The sequence below is a fragment of the Salmo salar genome, chromosome ssa22, assembly GCF_905237065.1.
Source record: "Salmo salar chromosome ssa22, Ssal_v3.1, whole genome shotgun sequence".
Classification (NCBI taxonomy): domain Eukaryota; kingdom Metazoa; phylum Chordata; class Actinopteri; order Salmoniformes; family Salmonidae; genus Salmo; species Salmo salar.
In genome coordinates, this window is record NC_059463.1 from 56,397,424 (window position 1) to 56,416,038 (window position 18,615).

At 43.1% G+C, this 18,615-nt stretch overlaps 2 protein-coding genes across 2 annotated transcripts; both read left to right on the top strand.

Annotated features, from left to right (window-relative positions):
• Positions 1–1,652: 1,652 nt before the first annotated feature.
• Positions 1,653–4,700, top strand: LOC123729681 (L-rhamnose-binding lectin CSL3-like). Its single transcript, XM_045705499.1, has 9 exons — positions 1,653–1,749; positions 2,048–2,083; positions 2,164–2,208; positions 2,341–2,476; positions 2,618–2,736; positions 3,991–4,035; positions 4,146–4,281; positions 4,359–4,466; positions 4,538–4,700. The coding sequence occupies exons 1-8, from the start codon at positions 1,719–1,721 to the stop codon at positions 4,462–4,464; spliced, it is 654 nt and encodes a 217-aa protein (XP_045561455.1). The 5' UTR covers positions 1,653–1,718; the 3' UTR covers positions 4,465–4,466; positions 4,538–4,700.
• A 3,585-nt stretch (positions 4,701–8,285) lies between these two features.
• LOC106597995 (rhamnose-binding lectin-like) lies at positions 8,286–18,248 on the top strand. Its single transcript, XM_045705322.1, has 17 exons — positions 8,286–8,382; positions 8,681–8,716; positions 8,797–8,841; positions 8,975–9,110; positions 9,253–9,371; positions 10,628–10,672; positions 10,783–10,918; positions 10,996–11,099; positions 15,195–15,296; positions 15,595–15,630; positions 15,711–15,755; positions 15,888–16,023; positions 16,165–16,283; positions 17,540–17,584; positions 17,695–17,830; positions 17,908–18,015; positions 18,087–18,248. Exons 1-16 carry the CDS (start codon positions 8,352–8,354, stop codon positions 18,011–18,013), a joined length of 1,377 nt encoding a protein of 458 aa, XP_045561278.1. The 5' UTR covers positions 8,286–8,351; the 3' UTR covers positions 18,014–18,015; positions 18,087–18,248.
• The last annotated feature ends 367 nt before the right edge of the window (positions 18,249–18,615 follow it).

The following is an 18,615-nucleotide window of genomic DNA, read 5'->3' on the forward strand; positions in this document are numbered from 1 at the left end:
GCCTCATTGTGCGTGCAGATGCACTCACACCTGCCTGCTGCCATTCATGAGCAAGCTCTGTACTGATGGTGCCCTGAGTCAGGAGCTGAATCAACTTTAGGAGACGGTCCTGGTGCTTGAGGAACTCTCTTGGGCGCCCTGAAGCCTTCTTCACAACAATTGAAGCGCTCTCCTTGAAGTTCTTGATGATCCGATAAATGGTTGATTTAGGTGCAATCTTACTGGCAGCAATATCCTTGCCTGTGAAGCCCTTTTTGTGCAAAGCACTGATGACGGCACATGTTTCCTTGCAGGTAAGCATGGTTGACAGAGGAAGAACAATGATTCCAAGCACCACCCTCCTTTTGAAGCTTCCAGTCTGTTATGCGAACTCAATCAGCATGAAAGAGTGATCTCCAGCCTTATCCTCGTCAACACTCACACGTGTGTTAACGAGATAATCACTGACATGATATCAGCTGGTCCTTTTGTGGCAGGGCTGAAATGCAGTGAAAATGTTTTGGGGGATTCAGTTCATTTGCATGGCAAAGAGGGACTTTGCAATTAATTGCAATTCATCTGATCTGGAGTATATGCAAATTGCAATCATACAAAACTTTTGGCCACGACTGTACATAGTCATTCAACACGGTTCACTTTAATAATGTTCACAGTAGAGTACCTGTACTGTGGGTTCTGTGGTCACCAAACTGCCTTCAAGCTCAGTGGTCTCCCTTCACAGGAGTGGCAACTGGGAACATATAAATGCACAAAATCACTGGGACCAGCATTTCCGGACCGCGGCGGTGAAGCCTGATAAGTTTAACACCCAAAGGGCTCGCACGTTGAAGGGCAAGGCACCTGTCCAGCAGCCCTGAGAATCGAAAGTTGAGAGGAGGAGGACACATAGCCACCAGAACAACACATCATGGGGAAATTGACCATAGAGAATGATGGACACAGGACATCATCTTTATTTGTGTCATATTATGGCGTTCGTGAGCGCTCGGACATCAATCAAATAACAAATGTAATTACATTTGAGACAATAGAGGCAACATTCATTTTATTAAAGTAGTCAATTTTCTTCTATAATTTCTATGAGTTGGCAAACAATCTAAAAGGCTGCACACCACCACAGAGTGTGTTGTTTGAAAAGGTACTATTTGAAGGCAAAGCTGGCAATTTACTGCCACCTACAGTTATGCAATGTTTGCTCAAGAGTATAATTAATTGGCTGATCCCTCCTGATGACCCGGATTGAATAATAACGTGCGTTCAGCAGGATGCAACGTTTTGGAAGGTTCAGATAAAAATATGCTATGTTGAACAAATATGTCTCCGACATTTAGAATAAGGAAATACGTTGTCTCTATTCATGACATGGAAATCTGCAATGCTCGAAGGTTTTGCGACTGAACGTGGCCCGTGTGATTCTTCCTTAACGAAGAAGCTCCACCTAGATGGCTACTTTAAAATGTTCCGCCCTCAATGGCAATGTTAATGCCAAAATGTATTTTTATCCATCCAGAGTCCTCTATCTAACTCCATGAGACTGAACAAATAGCCAGGTATAGACCAGCAAACACCGGCCACTAATTGCAATGAGGTGCACCTGGAGACAAATAGATACACCTGGGTTAATTAAGACATGTCCCATAACATAAATACCAGGTGTATTGTGTCTAATTAGCATCAGTTGCATTTTCTCTGTTACTACCACTCCTGTACCTGGCATCATGCAAATGGTCAGACTGACAGTGGTTGCATGTGAGTATACAAAATCTGTATCTGATGCAGATTAGAATTTAAATATAAATGACCAAATGTTTGTATTTGAGAGTAATGGAAGTACGTGTCATATATGACCTGAGGGACATTCAATTTCTATTGTTATAAACAAATTTGTCTAACAAATTGTGACATTGCATGCATGGTATAAGAGACTAAATTCTGAACTTGATGACTACAGTACAATAAGTATAACTCAAATGCTGGAGTATACCTTCATGGCCCAAGTGCATATGATGTGGAATGTTGCTGAACTAGCTGTGTGATGTTGTTTCAGTGCTGGCTGCAGCTTGCTGTACAATAACAGATGGAGGTACTGTATGTAATAATGATGATACTACTTAACCAAGCTACTGTGAGTGGTGTGTAATTCCTGTTTATTTGTCCTGGCAGCAATCAGCATCACGTGTGAAGGCCATGATGCTTTCTTGCAATGTGGTAAGCTACTCAACACTACTGTATAGTCACCTATGATATTTTCTACTGTAGATTAGCGTCACTGGCCCACACCAGTCTTAGCTCTCCTTCATCCCTCACCTTTCCTTTGTCTCTCTTCCCCATCTCCCTCAGATGGAGGTAAGATTCAAATCAAGCGTGCCAACTATGGTCGTCGTAAACACGATGTGTGTTCCATTGGGCGCCCCGATAACCAACTCACCGACACCAACTGCCTCAGCCAATCCTCCACCAGCAAGATGGCAGAAAGGTACTAGAACCAGTGGTGTTTACCTGTAGGAACTCCTTGGCCGTAGTGGTAACAACCACCAGCAAGATGGTAAAAGATACTAGAACCTGAAGTGTTTACCTGTGGGAACTCATGACCTCTACCTGTCTCTGAAACACCCAGGTGCGATGGAAAGAGCCAGTGTGTTGTCCCGGCATCCAATTTGGTTTTTGGGGACCCCTGTGTTGGGACTTACAAGTACCTGGACACCAAATACTCCTGTGTCCAACAGCACAAAACAAGTAAGTCTCTGAATGTGTGCTAGTAATAGTTAGTGGTGGGCACCAATAGCCATAATTTAATTCAACGTACTATCGGTATGACTCCTACCCATTTTACTCTTTTGTAAAAGCGTGCACTCTGCTGATGAATAGAATGGGTTGGTTCCCCTATGGTACCAGCTTTGTTATTAAATTCTGTTTTATGGCCACAAAGTGTTAAATACATGCATTTATTTCTCCATGTTTAAGCCACCCTCACCTGCTAACTAACCCTAGCACACAAGCTGTGGTTATGGAACAATGTAGCCGGCAACAACTTTAGTTAGCGTAGCCTATAGGGAGGTCGGAGACCTGGCAGTGTGGTGCCAAGACGACAAAGGAACTGATTGTGGACTACAGGAAACGGAGGGCCGAGCCCCTCCCTGCCAGGAGGCTAAAAGGATTTGCTATCAGCCTTCCGCTGCTCAATTCTACAGCTGCACCATTGAGAGCTTTTTGACTGGCTGCATTACCACTAGGTATGTAGCACGTTGCGGTCATATGCCAGAGGGTAGTGCGTACGGCCCAGTAAATCACTGAGGCCGCGCTCCCTGCCATCAGCATCTCGACACCACACATGTCGGAAAGCCCTACATTGTCAATGACACTGGCCACTGACAAATGGTACGGATGCACCAAGTCTGGAACCTGAACAGCTTCTACTTCCCCAAGCCATAAAACTCCTGAATGACTACCCCCGACTATCTGCATTGACCCTTTTTGACTTGTCTCATATGCTGTTCCTTTTTAGATGTACATATCAAGCTCAATTAGCCAGCAAGAACACGGACGGGAAGTGGCTTAAGCTTATTTGATGCTTGTGCGCACTTAATCTGGTTTAAGACTGACTATGTTTCAGTGAACGGTAACTAGCTAGCACTACTCCACAGATTTGTAGGGTATACAGCTAATCTGACACATAGCATGGCATAGAAATGCAGATTTGGTGTAGCAGTTTGACTTTATTTTTCACCAGTTTCAGTCTAGCCAGCCCGTTTGCTTAACATATTAGCCTTTTGAGACCTGCTCATAAGGAAGTGGAACTACAAGGTAACGGTGAAAGATGACGCGCATAGCCCTTTATACTTTAGTACATGCCGACAAGTTTAAAATGACTTAAAAAATGCACCTGAAATCAACATTCCCTGTTAGTGCCCATCCCTAACACTTCACCAGGCTAATGTATGTCTTAATTTGTCTGGCCAGTGTGGTGTAACTCCTGTGTTGTCCTTGCAGTAAGCAGCATCGTATGTGAAGGCTCTGATTCCCAACTACTATGTGGTAAGCTGGTTAGCACTATTGTACGGTATAATCATGTGGTGACGTATATTAGTCACTAGCCCACACAAACACCCAGATTTGGCCATCCTTTTCTTCTTTCTCTTCCTCAGATCGGGGTGAGATCCATATTCAGCGTGCCAACTATGGTCGTCGTCAACACGATGTGTGTTCCATTGGGCGCCCACAGGAACAACTCAAAAACACCAACTGCCTCAGCCAATCCAGCACCAGCACAATGGCAGAAAGGTAGTGAAACCTTCAGTGTGCATTTACCTGTAGGCACTCATTGGCTGTGGTGTTAACCTGTACCTGTTGACACGCAGGTGTGACGGAGAGCGCCAGTGTATTGTCGAGGTATCCAACTCCGTGTTCGGCGACCCCTGTGTTGGAACTTATAAGTACTTGGATGTGGCTTACACCTGTGACTGAATGTGAGTTTTACATATGTGCATGCACACATGACTGGGAACTAGAATGCTGGTGCTGACAGTATGCCTTGCAGGATATCTTCCTGTGGAACATGAAGATGTACAAGGCTTCTGGGATATCTTCATCAGGTCGTGCTGTTTTCCTCCAACTTCAATGACCATTGTAAACCTGTGTATTTTGTGTTGAAGCATTTCTGAACTGTGGTTGGTCTGAATTAAATGAAGTGTCAGAAAGACAAGAATGGTTGCCTCTTGTATGTTACTAAATGTCACACGAATATTTCTGAACGTGTGTCCTTTATTCTCGCCTTTCACCGGACTAATTTGTACCTGGCGCTAACGTGCCTTTGTCTGTATTCTGTGCCCACCTTTAGGCAGTTGTAAAATACTCATTGTGCTCTGGATGGTCAAACAATTTAAATCAATTGTACCTGCCCCTCAAATCACTGACGGGTAGTACTTATGACATCAGCAGGCTTACTTGTCCAAGTCACCAGGTAATCTGTTCTCAAAGCAGACCTGGACGGTTAAGACATTACATACAATGTGTAGACCCTACAAACCCTGATCATTAAGTGATTGGCTCTTATTGATCAGATCATAAGCCAAATGTTACCGTGATGTGGAAATTAAGCTAGAGGCTATTTCTTAAACATATACATGCAGTGATGCTGCCCAACTACACCACAGTCATCTAACAGCCTCTTATCCAGAGGCAAACGGGGTCAACGCCCTGCTGAAGGGCACGTAGACAGATCTCCCACCGATGCTGCCCCTCAACCATCAGATTCCACCCTGAGAACGAAAATCAATCCATGCCCTGCCACATGAACCACCAATGAATGAAAACCATCATGGACAATATAACAGCAAGGCCAACAATGTTTGAGTGCATGTATGGCACCATGTCCATCTTGGTGCATTTGTACAAACACCTGCATGGCATCAACCTCAACTGTATCAACACAGCCCGTCAATGTATTTACCTTTTATATGGAATTTATTTTACATCTGTCATTCTATCCTTTGCCCAGCAACTCCGCTCCCACTTGTCTCCAATTCCACATCCCAACCCTTAGCCCATCCCACCTGTCTCTGCTGGCCACCCTTTTGGGATTTCTACGCAGCATACGATGTTGTGATTAACATACAATTTCTGTCAAATAGAATCTACAGACTGAGTTGCAATACATTGACTGACCCGGTCTCTCCAGCTCTCCAACAGTACTATTTCTAGGGTCAGTTTTAGATCGATACCAAAATAAATGGACAATTGATTCTGGATCCTCAAATCTGCAGAGCTTCAATGGTTGTATGCCCCATAGTCAGCATTAGCTAAAAGAAAACCCATGAACTAATAGTAAAGGTAAATAGCAATAAAAACAATACTACAGAGATACAAAACAAGAACTTGAACTTATTCAAGAACGATCTAATGTAATATATTATGAATATGAATTGGGTGGGTTGAGATTATTAAATATAAAGCACTAAACCTCTCAAATCTTCACTTATTCATTTCACATTTATATTTCACATATTTGCAAAAGCTAAAACCAGAGCGACTTACAGTAGTGAATCATATTTCACATAAATTTTTTTTTTCACCCCCCCCTAAAAAAAAACCAACCCGCCGTCCTAACACTAAAGTAAGAGAAAATTTTTTAAATTAATTAAAATTAAAAAAAAAATCCAATAAACATCTCCTTAATCTAACCACGTTTTACGATTTCAAAAGGTTTTACGGCGAAAGCATAAATTTAGAGTATGTTAGGACAGTACATTTACAAGAGTTGTGTGTAATGTTTTGTCAAGTCAAAGACAGGGTCACCAAAACCATAAAACCAGCTAAAATGATGCACTAACCTTTTACAATCTCCATCAGATGACACTCCTAGGACATTATGTTAGACAATGCATGCATTTTTAGTTCTATCAAGTTCATATTTATATCCAAAAACAGCGTTTTACTATGGCATTGATGTTGAGGAAATCGTTTCCCTCCAATAACCGGCAGTCAAGTCAGCGTAACAAATTAACAAATTAAATAATTAAAATTAGAAAAAATTGGTAAAATATTATACTGTCATTCTCTGGACATTCATGTCTTCTCTGGACAAGCTTTTTTCCATATGCCCCAAACAATCGGAAACGGGATTCATCAGAGAAAATGACTTTACCCCAGATGCACTCACACCTGCCTGCTGCCATTCCTGAGCAAGCTTTGTACTGATGGTGCCCCGATCCAGCAGCTGAATCAACTTTAGGAGACGGTCCTGGTGCTTGCGGAACTTTCTTGGGCGCCCGGAAGCCTTCTTCACAACAATTGAACCGCTCTCCTTGAAGTTCTTGATGATCCGATAAATGGTTGATTTAGGTGCAATCTTACTGGCAGCAATATCCTTGCCTGTGAAGCCCTTTTTGTGCAAAGCACTGATGACGGCACATGTTTCCTTGCAGGTAAGCATGGTTGACAGAGGAAGAACAATGATTCCAAGCACCACCCTCCTTTTGAAGCTTCCAGTCTGTTATGCGAACTCAATCAGCATGAAAGAGTGATCTCCAGCCTTATCCTCGTCAACACTCACACGTGTGTTAACGAGATAATCACTGACATGATATCAGCTGGTCCTTTTGTGGCAGGGCTGAAATGCAGTGAAAATGTTTTGGGGGGATTCAGTTCATTTGCATGGCAAAGAGGGACTTTGCAATTAATTGCAATTCATCTGATCTGGAGTATATGCAAATTGCAATCATACAAAACTTTTGGCCACGACTGTACATAGTCATTCAACACGGTTCACTTTAATAATGTTCACAGTAGAGTACCTGTACTGTGGGTTCTGTGGTCACCAAACTGCCTTCAAGCTCAGTGGTCTCCCTTCACAGGAGTGGCAACTGGGAACATATAAATGCACAAAATCACTGGGACCAGCATTTCCGGACCGCGGCGGTGAAGCCTGATAAGTTTAACACCCAAAGGGCTCGCACGTTGAAGGGCAAGGCACCTGTCCAGCAGCCCTGAGAATCGAAAGTTGAGAGGAGGAGGACACATAGCCACCAGAACAACACATCATGGGGAAATTGACCATAGAGAATGATAGACACAGGACATCATCTTTATTTGTGTCATATTATGGCGTTCGTGAGCGCTCGGACATCAATCAAATAACAAATGTAATTACATTTGAGACAATAGAGGCAACATTCATTTTATTAAAGTAGTCAATTTTCTTCTATAATTTCTATGAGTTGGCAAACAATCTAAAAAAGGCTGCACACCACCACAGAGTGTGTTGTTTGAAAAGGTACTATTTGAAGGCAAAGCTGGCAATTTACTGCCACCTACAGTTATGCAATGTTTGCTCAAGAGTATAATTAATTGGCTGATCCCTCCTGATGACCCGGATTGAATAATAGGGTGCGTTCAGCAGGATGCAACGTTTTGGAAGGTTCAGATAAAAATATGCTATGTTGAACAAATATGTCTCCGACATTTAGAATAAGGAAATACGTTGTCTCTATTCATGACATGGAAATCTGCAATGCTCGAAGGTTTTGCGACTGAACGTGGCCCGTGTGATTCTTCCTTAACGAAGAAGCTCCACCTAGATGGCTACTTTAAAATGTTCCGCCCTCAATGGCAATGTTAATGCCAAAATGTATTTTTATCCATCCAGAGTCCTCTATCTAACTCCATGAGACTGAACAAATAGCCAGGTATAGACCAGCAAACACCGGCCACTAATTGCAATGAGGTGCACCTGGAGACAAATAGATACACCTGGGTTAATTAAGACATGTCCCATAACATAAATACCAGGTGTATTGTGTCTAATTAGCATCAGTTGCATTTTCTCTGTTACTACCACTCCTGTACCTGGCATCATGCAAATGGTCAGACTGACAGTGGTTGCATGTGAGTATACAAAATCTGTATCTGATGCAGATTAGAATTTAAATATAAATGACCAAATGTTTGTATTTGAGAGTAATGGAAGTACGTGTCATATATGACCTGAGGGACATTCAATTTCTATTGTTATAAACAAATTTGTCTAACAAATTGTGACATTGCATGCATGGTATAAGAGACTAAATTCTGAACTTGATGACTACAGTACAATAAGTATAACTCAAATGCTGGAGTATACCTTCATGGCCCAAGTGCATATGATGTGGAATGTTGCTGAACTAGCTGTGTGATGTTGTTTCAGTGCTGGCTGCAGCTTGCTGTACAATAACAGATGGAGGTACTGTATGTAATAATGATGATACTACTTAACCAAGCTACTGTGAGTGGTGTGTAATTCCTGTTTATTTGTCCTGGCAGCAATCAGCATCACGTGTGAAGGCCATGATGCTTTCTTGCAATGTGGTAAGCTACTCAACACTACTGTATAGTCACCTATGATATTTTCTACTGTAGATTAGCGTCACTGGCCCACACCAGTCTTAGCTCTCCTTCATCCCTCACCTTTCCTTTGTCTCTCTTCCCCCATCTCCCTCAGATGGAGGTAAGATTCAAATCAAGCGTGCCAACTATGGTCGTCGTAAACACGATGTGTGTTCCATTGGGCGCCCCGATAACCAACTCACCGACACCAACTGCCTCAGCCAATCCTCCACCAGCAAGATGGCAGAAAGGTACTAGAACCAGTGGTGTTTACCTGTAGGAACTCCTTGGCCGTAGTGGTAACAACCACCAGCAAGATGGTAAAAAGATACTAGAACCTGAAGTGTTTACCTGTGGGAACTCATGACCTCTACCTGTCTCTGAAACACCCAGGTGCGATGGAAAGAGCCAGTGTGTTGTCCCGGCATCCAATTTGGTTTTTGGGGACCCCTGTGTTGGGACTTACAAGTACCTGGACACCAAATACTCCTGTGTCCAACAGCACAAAACAAGTAAGTCTCTGAATGTGTGCTAGTAATAGTTAGTGGTGGGCACCAATAGCCATAATTTAATTCAACGTACTATCGGTATGACTCCTACCCATTTTACTCTTTTGTAAAAGCGTGCACTCTGCTGATGAATAGAATGGGTTGGTTCCCCTATGGTACCAGCTTTGTTATTAAATTCTGTTTTATGGCCACAAAGTGTTAAATACATGCATTTATTTCTCCATGTTTAAGCCACCCTCACCTGCTAACTAACCCTAGCACACAAGCTGTGGTTATGGAACAATGTAGCCGGCAACAACTTTAGTTAGCGTAGCCTATAGGGAGGTCGGAGACCTGGCAGTGTGGTGCCAAGACGACAAAGGAACTGATTGTGGACTACAGGAAACGGAGGGCCGAGCCCCTCCCTGCCAGGAGGCTAAAAGGATTTGCTATCAGCCTTCCGCTGCTCAATTCTACAGCTGCACCATTGAGAGCTTTTTGACTGGCTGCATTACCACTAGGTATGTAGCACGTTGCGGTCATATGCCAGAGGGTAGTGCGTACGGCCCAGTAAATCACTGAGGCCGCGCTCCCTGCCATCAGCATCTCGACACCACACATGTCGGAAAGCCCTACATTGTCAATGACACTGGCCACTGACAAATGGTACGGATGCACCAAGTCTGGAACCTGAACAGCTTCTACTTCCCCCAAGCCATAAAACTCCTGAATGACTACCCCCGACTATCTGCATTGACCCTTTTTGACTTGTCTCATATGCTGTTCCTTTTTAGATGTACATATCAAGCTCAATTAGCCAGCAAGAACACGGACGGGAAGTGGCTTAAGCTTATTTGATGCTTGTGCGCACTTAATCTGGTTTAAGACTGACTATGTTTCAGTGAACGGTAACTAGCTAGCACTACTCCCACAGATTTGTAGGGTATACAGCTAATCTGACACATAGCATGGCATAGAAATGCAGATTTGGTGTAGCAGTTTGACTTTATTTTTCACCAGTTTCAGTCTAGCCAGCCCGTTTGCTTAACATATTAGCCTTTTGAGACCTGCTCATAAGGAAGTGGAACTACAAGGTAACGGTGAAAGATGACGCGCATAGCCCTTTATACTTTAGTACATGCCGACAAGTTTAAAATGACTTAAAAAATGCACCTGAAATCAACATTCCCTGTTAGTGCCCATCCCTAACACTTCACCAGGCTAATGTATGTCTTAATTTGTCTGGCCAGTGTGGTGTAACTCCTGTGTTGTCCTTGCAGTAAGCAGCATCGTATGTGAAGGCTCTGATTCCCAACTACTATGTGGTAAGCTGGTTAGCACTATTGCACGGTATAATCATGTGGTGACGTATATTAGTCACTAGCCCACACAAACACCCAGATTTGGCCATCCTTTTCTTCTTTCTCTTCCTCAGATCGGGGTGAGATCCATATTCAGCGTGCCAACTATGGTCGTCGTCAACACGATGTGTGTTCCATTGGGCGCCCACAGGAACAACTCAAAAACACCAACTGCCTCAGCCAATCCAGCACCAGCACAATGGCAGAAAGGTAGTGAAACCTTCAGTGTGCATTTACCTGTAGGCACTCATTGGCTGTGGTGTTAACCTGTACCTGTTGACACGCAGGTGTGACGGAGAGCGCCAGTGTATTGTCGAGGTATCCAACTCCGTGTTCGGCGACCCCTGTGTTGGAACTTATAAGTACTTGGATGTGGCTTACACCTGTGACTGAATGTGAGTTTTACATATGTGCATGCACACATGACTGGGAACTAGAATGCTGGTGCTGACAGTATGCCTTGCAGGATATCTTCCTGTGGAACATGAAGATGTACAAGGCTTCTGGGATATCTTCATCAGGTCGTGCTGTTTTCCTCCAACTTCAATGACCATTGTAAACCTGTGTATTTTGTGTTGAAGCATTTCTGAACTGTGGTTGGTCTGAATTAAATGAAGTGTCAGAAAGACAAGAATGGTTGCCTCTTGTATGTTACTAAATGTCACACGAATATTTCTGAACGTGTGTCCTTTATTCTCGCCTTTCACCGGACTAATTTGTACCTGGCGCTAACGTGCCTTTGTCTGTATTCTGTGCCCACCTTTAGGCAGTTGTAAAATACTCATTGTGCTCTGGATGGTCAAACAATTTAAATCAATTGTACCTGCCCCTCAAATCACTGACGGGTAGTACTTATGACATCAGCAGGCTTACTTGTCCAAGTCACCAGGTAATCTGTTCTCAAAGCAGACCTGGACGGTTAAGACATTACATACAATGTGTAGACCCTACAAACCCTGATCATTAAGTGATTGGCTCTTATTGATCAGATCATAAGCCAAATGTTACCGTGATGTGGAAATTAAGCTAGAGGCTATTTCTTAAACATATACATGCAGTGATGCTGCCCAACTACACCACAGTCATCTAACAGCCTCTTATCCAGAGGCAAACGGGGTCAACGCCCTGCTGAAGGGCACGTAGACAGATCTCCCACCGATGCTGCCCCTCAACCATCAGATTCCACCCTGAGAACGAAAATCAATCCATGCCCTGCCACATGAACCACCAATGAATGAAAACCATCATGGACAATATAACAGCAAGGCCAACAATGTTTGAGTGCATGTATGGCACCATGTCCATCTTGGTGCATTTGTACAAACACCTGCATGGCATCAACCTCAACTGTATCAACACAGCCCGTCAATGTATTTACCTTTTATATGGAATTTATTTTACATCTGTCATTCTATCCTTTGCCCAGCAACTCCGCTCCCACTTGTCTCCAATTCCACATCCCAACCCTTAGCCCATCCCACCTGTCTCTGCTGGCCACCCTTTTGGGATTTCTACGCAGCATACGATGTTGTGATTAACATACAATTTCTGTCAAATAGAATCTACAGACTGAGTTGCAATACATTGACTGACCCGGTCTCTCCAGCTCTCCAACAGTACTATTTCTAGGGTCAGTTTTAGATCGATACCAAAATAAATGGACAATTGATTCTGGATCCTCAAATCTGCAGAGCTTCAATGGTTGTATGCCCCATAGTCAGCATTAGCTAAAAGAAAACCCATGAACTAATAGTAAAGGTAAATAGCAATAAAAACAATACTACAGAGATACAAAACAAGAACTTGAACTTATTCAAGAACGATCTAATGTAATATATTATGAATATGAATTGGGTGGGTTGAGATTATTAAATATAAAGCACTAAACCTCTCAAATCTTCACTTATTCATTTCACATTTACATTTTAGTCATTTAGCAGAAGCTTAAATCCAGAGCGACTTACAGTAGTGAATGCATACATTTCATGCATTTTTTTTTCTTCATACAGGCCCCCCCGTGGGAATCGAACCCACCATGCTGGCGTTGCAAACACCATGCTCTACCAACTGAGCCACAGGGAAGACTAATTCAAGAGTTTTACTTGAACCCTAAATGGTTCAAGTAGATTACTAAGAAAAGCTCATACATTGTTTAAATCGGGTACGTTTTTCATCCGGCCGTGAAAATACTGCTCCCTAGCACAGACAGGTTAACCTCTTGGGGCTAGGTGGGACGCTAGCGTGCCACCCGTGGTGCACTCCATCAACAGCAGGTGCATTTCAAGAGCGGCAAATTTGAATCCAAATAAATGTCAAAATTCAAATTTTTCAAAAATACAACTATGTTACACCATTTGAAAGATAAACATCTCCTTAATCTAACCACGTTTTACGATTTCAAAAAGGTTTTACGGCGAAAGCATAAATTTAGAGTATGTTAGGACAGTACATTTACAAGAGTTGTGTGTAATGTTTTGTCAAGTCAAAGACAGGGTCACCAAAACCATAAAACCAGCTAAAATGATGCACTAACCTTTTACAATCTCCATCAGATGACACTCCTAGGACATTATGTTAGACAATGCATGCATTTTTAGTTCTATCAAGTTCATATTTATATCCAAAAACAGCGTTTTACTATGGCATTGATGTTGAGGAAATCGTTTCCCTCCAATAACCGGCAGTCAAGTCAGCGTAACAAATTAACAAATTAAATAATTAAAATTAGAAAAAATTGGTAAAATATTATACTGTCATTCTCTGGACATTCATGTCTTCTCTGGACAAGCTTTTTTCCATATGCCCCAAACAATCGGAAACGGGATTCATCAGAGAAAATGACTTTACCCCAGATGCACTCACACCTGCCTGCTGCCATTCCTGAGCAAGCTTTGTACTGATGGTGCCCCGATCCAGCAGCTGAATCAACTTTAGGAGACGGTCCTGGTGCTTGCTGAACTTTCTTGGGCGCCCGGAAGCCTTCTTCACAACAATTGAACCGCTCTCCTTGAAGTTCTTGATGATCCGATAAATGGTTGATTTAGGTGCAATCTTACTGGCAGCAATATCCTTGCCTGTGAAGCCCTTTTTGTGCAAAGCACTGATGACGGCACATGTTTCCTTGCAGGTAAGCATGGTTGACAGAGGAAGAACAATGATTCCAAGCACCACCCTCCTTTTGAAGCTTCCAGTCTGTTATGCGAACTCAATCAGCATGAAAGAGTGATCTCCAGCCTTATCCTCGTCAACACTCACACGTGTGTTAACGAGATAATCACTGACATGATATCAGCTGGTCCTTTTGTGGCAGGGCTGAAATGCAGTGAAAATGTTTTGGGGGGATTCAGTTCATTTGCATGGCAAAGAGGGACTTTGCAATTAATTGCAATTCATCTGATCTGGAGTATATGCAAATTGCAATCATACAAAACTTTTGGCCACGACTGTACATAGTCATTCAACACGGTTCACTTTAATAATGTTCACAGTAGAGTACCTGTACTGTGGGTTCTGTGGTCACCAAACTGCCTTCAAGCTCAGTGGTCTCCCTTCACAGGAGTGGCAACTGGGAACATATAAATGCACAAAATCACTGGGACCAGCATTTCCGGACCGCGGCGGTGAAGCCTGATAAGTTTAACACCCAAAGGGCTCGCACGTTGAAGGGCAAGGCACCTGTCCAGCAGCCCTGAGAATCGAAAGTTGAGAGGAGGAGGACACATAGCCACCAGAACAACACATCATGGGGAAATTGACCATAGAGAATGATAGACACAGGACATCATCTTTATTTGTGTCATATTATGGCGTTCGTGAGCGCTCGGACATCAATCAAATAACAAATGTAATTACATTTGAGACAATAGAGGCAATATTCATTTTATTAAAGTAGTCAATTTTCTTCTATAATTTCTATGAGTTGGCAAACAATCTAAAAAAAAGGCTGCACACCACCACAGAGTGTGTTGTTTGAAAAGGTACTATTTGAAGGCAAAGCTGGCAATTTACTGCCACCTACAGTTATGCAATGTTTGCTCAAGAGTATAATTAATTGGCTGATCCCTCCTGATGACCCGGATTGAATAATAGGGTGCGTTCAGCAGGATGCAACGTTTTGGAAGGTTCAGATAAAAATATGCTATGTTGAACAAATATGTCTCCGACATTTAGAATAAGGAAATACGTTGTCTCTATTCATGACATGGAAATCTGCAATGCTCGAAGGTTTTGCGACTGAACGTGGCCCGTGTGATTCTTCCTTAACGAAGAAGCTCCACCTAGATGGCTACTTTAAAATGTTCCGCCCTCAATGGCAATGTTAATGCCAAAATGTATTTTTATCCATCCAGAGTCCTCTATCTAACTCCATGAGACTGAACAAATAGCCAGGTATAGACCAGCAAACACCGGCCACTAATTGCAATGAGGTGCACCTGGAGACAAATAGATACACCTGGGTTAATTAAGACATGTCCCATAACATAAATACCAGGTGTATTGTGTCTAATTAGCATCAGTTGCATTTTCTCTGTTACTACCACTCCTGTACCTGGCATCATGCAAATGGTCAGACTGACAGTGGTTGCATGTGAGTATACAAAATCTGTATCTGATGCAGATTAGAATTTAAATATAAATGACCAAATGTTTGTATTTGAGAGTAATGGAAGTACGTGTCATATATGACCTGAGGGACATTCAATTTCTATTGTTAGAAACAAATTTGTCTAACAAATTGTGACATTGCATGCATGGTATAAGAGACTAAATTCTGAACTTGATGACTACAGTACAATAAGTATAACTCAAATGCTGGAGTATACCTTCATGGCCCAAGTGCATATGATGTGGAATGTTGCTGAACTAGCTGTGTGATGTTGTTTCAGTGCTGGCTGCAGCTTGCTGTACAATAACAGATGGAGGTACTGTATGTAATAATGATGATACTACTTAACCAAGCTACTGTGAGTGGTGTGTAATTCCTGTTTATTTGTCCTGGCAGCAATCAGCATCACGTGTGAAGGCCATGATGCTTTCTTGCAATGTGGTAAGCTACTCAACACTACTGTATAGTCACCTATGATATTTTCTACTGTAGATTAGCGTCACTGGCCCACACCAGTCTTAGCTCTCCTTCATCCCTCACCTTTCCTTTGTCTCTCTTCCCCATCTCCCTCAGATGGAGGTAAGATTCAAATCAAGCGTGCCAACTATGGTCGTCGTAAACACGATGTGTGTTCCATTGGGCGCCCCGATAACCAACTCACCGACACCAACTGCCTCAGCCAATCCTCCACCAGCAAGATGGCAGAAAGGTACTAGAACCAGTGGTGTTTACCTGTAGGAACTCCTTGGCCGTAGTGGTAACAACCACCAGCAAGATGGTAAAAGATACTAGAACCTGAAGTGTTTACCTGTGGGAACTCATGACCTCTACCTGTCTCTGAAACACCCAGGTGCGATGGAAAGAGCCAGTGTGTTGTCCCGGCATCCAATTTGGTTTTTGGGGACCCCTGTGTTGGGACTTACAAGTACCTGGACACCAAATACTCCTGTGTCCAACAGCACAAAACAAGTAAGTCTCTGAATGTGTGCTAGTAATAGTTAGTGGTGGGCACCAATAGCCATAATTTAATTCAACGTACTATCGGTATGACTCCTACCCATTTTACTCTTTTGTAAAAGCGTGCACTCTGCTGATGAATAGAATGGGTTGGTTCCCCTATGGTACCAGCTTTGTTATTAAATTCTGTTTTATGGCCACAAAGTGTTAAATACATGCATTTATTTCTCCATGTTTAAGCCACCCTCACCTGCTAACTAACCCTAGCACACAAGCTGTGGTTATGGAACAATGTAGCCGGCAACAACTTTAGTTAGCGTAGCCTATAGGGAGGTCGGAGACCTGGCAGTGTGGTGCCAAGACGACAAAGGAACTGATTGTGGACTACAGGAAACGGAGGGCCGAGCCCCTCCCTGCCAGGAGGCTAAAAGGATTTGCTATCAGCCTTCCGCTGCTCAATTCTACAGCTGCACCATTGAGAGCTTTTTGACTGGCTGCATTACCACTAGGTATGTAGCACGTTGCGGTCATATGCCAGAGGGTAGTGCGTACGGCCCAGTAAATCACTGAGGCCGCGCTCCCTGCCATCAGCATCTCGACACCACACATGTCGGAAAGCCCTACATTGTCAATGACACTGGCCACTGACAAATGGTACGGATGCACCAAGTCTGGAACCTGAACAGCTTCTACTTCCCCCAAGCCATAAAACTCCTGAATGACTACCCCCGACTATCTGCATTGACCCTTTTTGACTTGTCTCATATGCTGTTCCTTTTTAGATGTACATATCAAGCTCAATTAGCCAGCAAGAACACGGACGGGAAGTGGCTTAAGCTTATTTGATGCTTGTGCGCACTTAATCTGGTTTAAGACTGACTATGTTTCAGTGAACGGTAACTAGCTAGCACTACTCCCACAGATTTGTAGGGTATACAGCTAATCTGACACATAGCATGGCATAGAAATGCAGATTTGGTGTAGCAGTTTGACTTTATTTTTCACCAGTTTCAGTCTAGCCAGCCCGTTTGCTTAACATATTAGCCTTTTGAGACCTGCTCATAAGGAAGTGGAACTACAAGGTAACGGTGAAAGATGACGCGCATAGCCCTTTATACTTTAGTACATGCCGACAAGTTTAAAATGACTTAAAAAATGCACCTGAAATCAACATTCCCTGTTAGTGCCCATCCCTAACACTTCACCAGGCTAATGTATGTCTTAATTTGTCTGGCCAGTGTGGTGTAACTCCTGTGTTGTCCTTGCAGTAAGCAGCATCGTATGTGAAGGCTCTGATTCCCAACTACTATGTGGTAAGCTGGTTAGCACTATTGTACGGTATAATCATGTGGTGACGTATATTAGTCACTAGCCCACACAAACACCCAGATTTGGCCATCCTTTTCTTCTTTCTCTTCCTCAGATCGGGGTGAGATCCATATTCAGCGTGCCAACTATGGTCGTCGTCAACACGATGTGTGTTCCATTGGGCGCCCACAGGAACAACTCAAAAACACCAACTGCCTCAGCCAATCCAGCACCAGCACAATGGCAGAAAGGTAGTGAAACCTTCAGTGTGCATTTACCTGTAGGCACTCATTGGCTGTGGTGTTAACCTGTACCTGTTGACACGCAGGTGTGACGGAGAGCGCCAGTGTATTGTCGAGGTATCCAACTCCGTGTTCGGCGACCCCTGTGTTGGAACTTATAAGTACTTGGATGTGGCTTACACCTGTGACTGAATGTGAGTTTTACATATGTGCATGCACACATGACTGGGAACTAGAATGCTGGTGCTGACAGTATGCCTTGCAGGATATCTTCCTGTGGAACATGAAGATGTACAAGGCTTCTGGGATATCTTCATCAGGTCGTGCTGTTTTCCTCCAACTTCAATGACCATTGTAAACCTGTGTATTTTGTGTTGAAGCATTTCTGAACTGTGGTTGGTCTGAATTAAATGAAGTGTCAGAAAGACAAGAATGGTTGCCTCTTGTATGTTACTAAATGTCACACGAATATTTCTGAACGTGTGTCCTTTATTCTCGCCTTTCACCGGACTAATTTGTACCTGGCGCTAACGTGCCTTTGTCTGTGCCCACCTTTAGGCAGTTGTAAAATACTCATTGTGCTCTGGATGGTCAAACAATTTAAATCAATTGTACCTGCCCCTCAAATCACTGACGGGTAGTACTTATGACATCAGCAGGCTTACTTGTCCAAGTCACCAGGTAATCTGTTCTCAAAGCAGACCTGGACGGTTAAGACATTACATACAATGTGTAGACCCTACAAACCCTGATCATTAAGTGATTGGCTCTTATTGATCAGATCATAAGCCAAA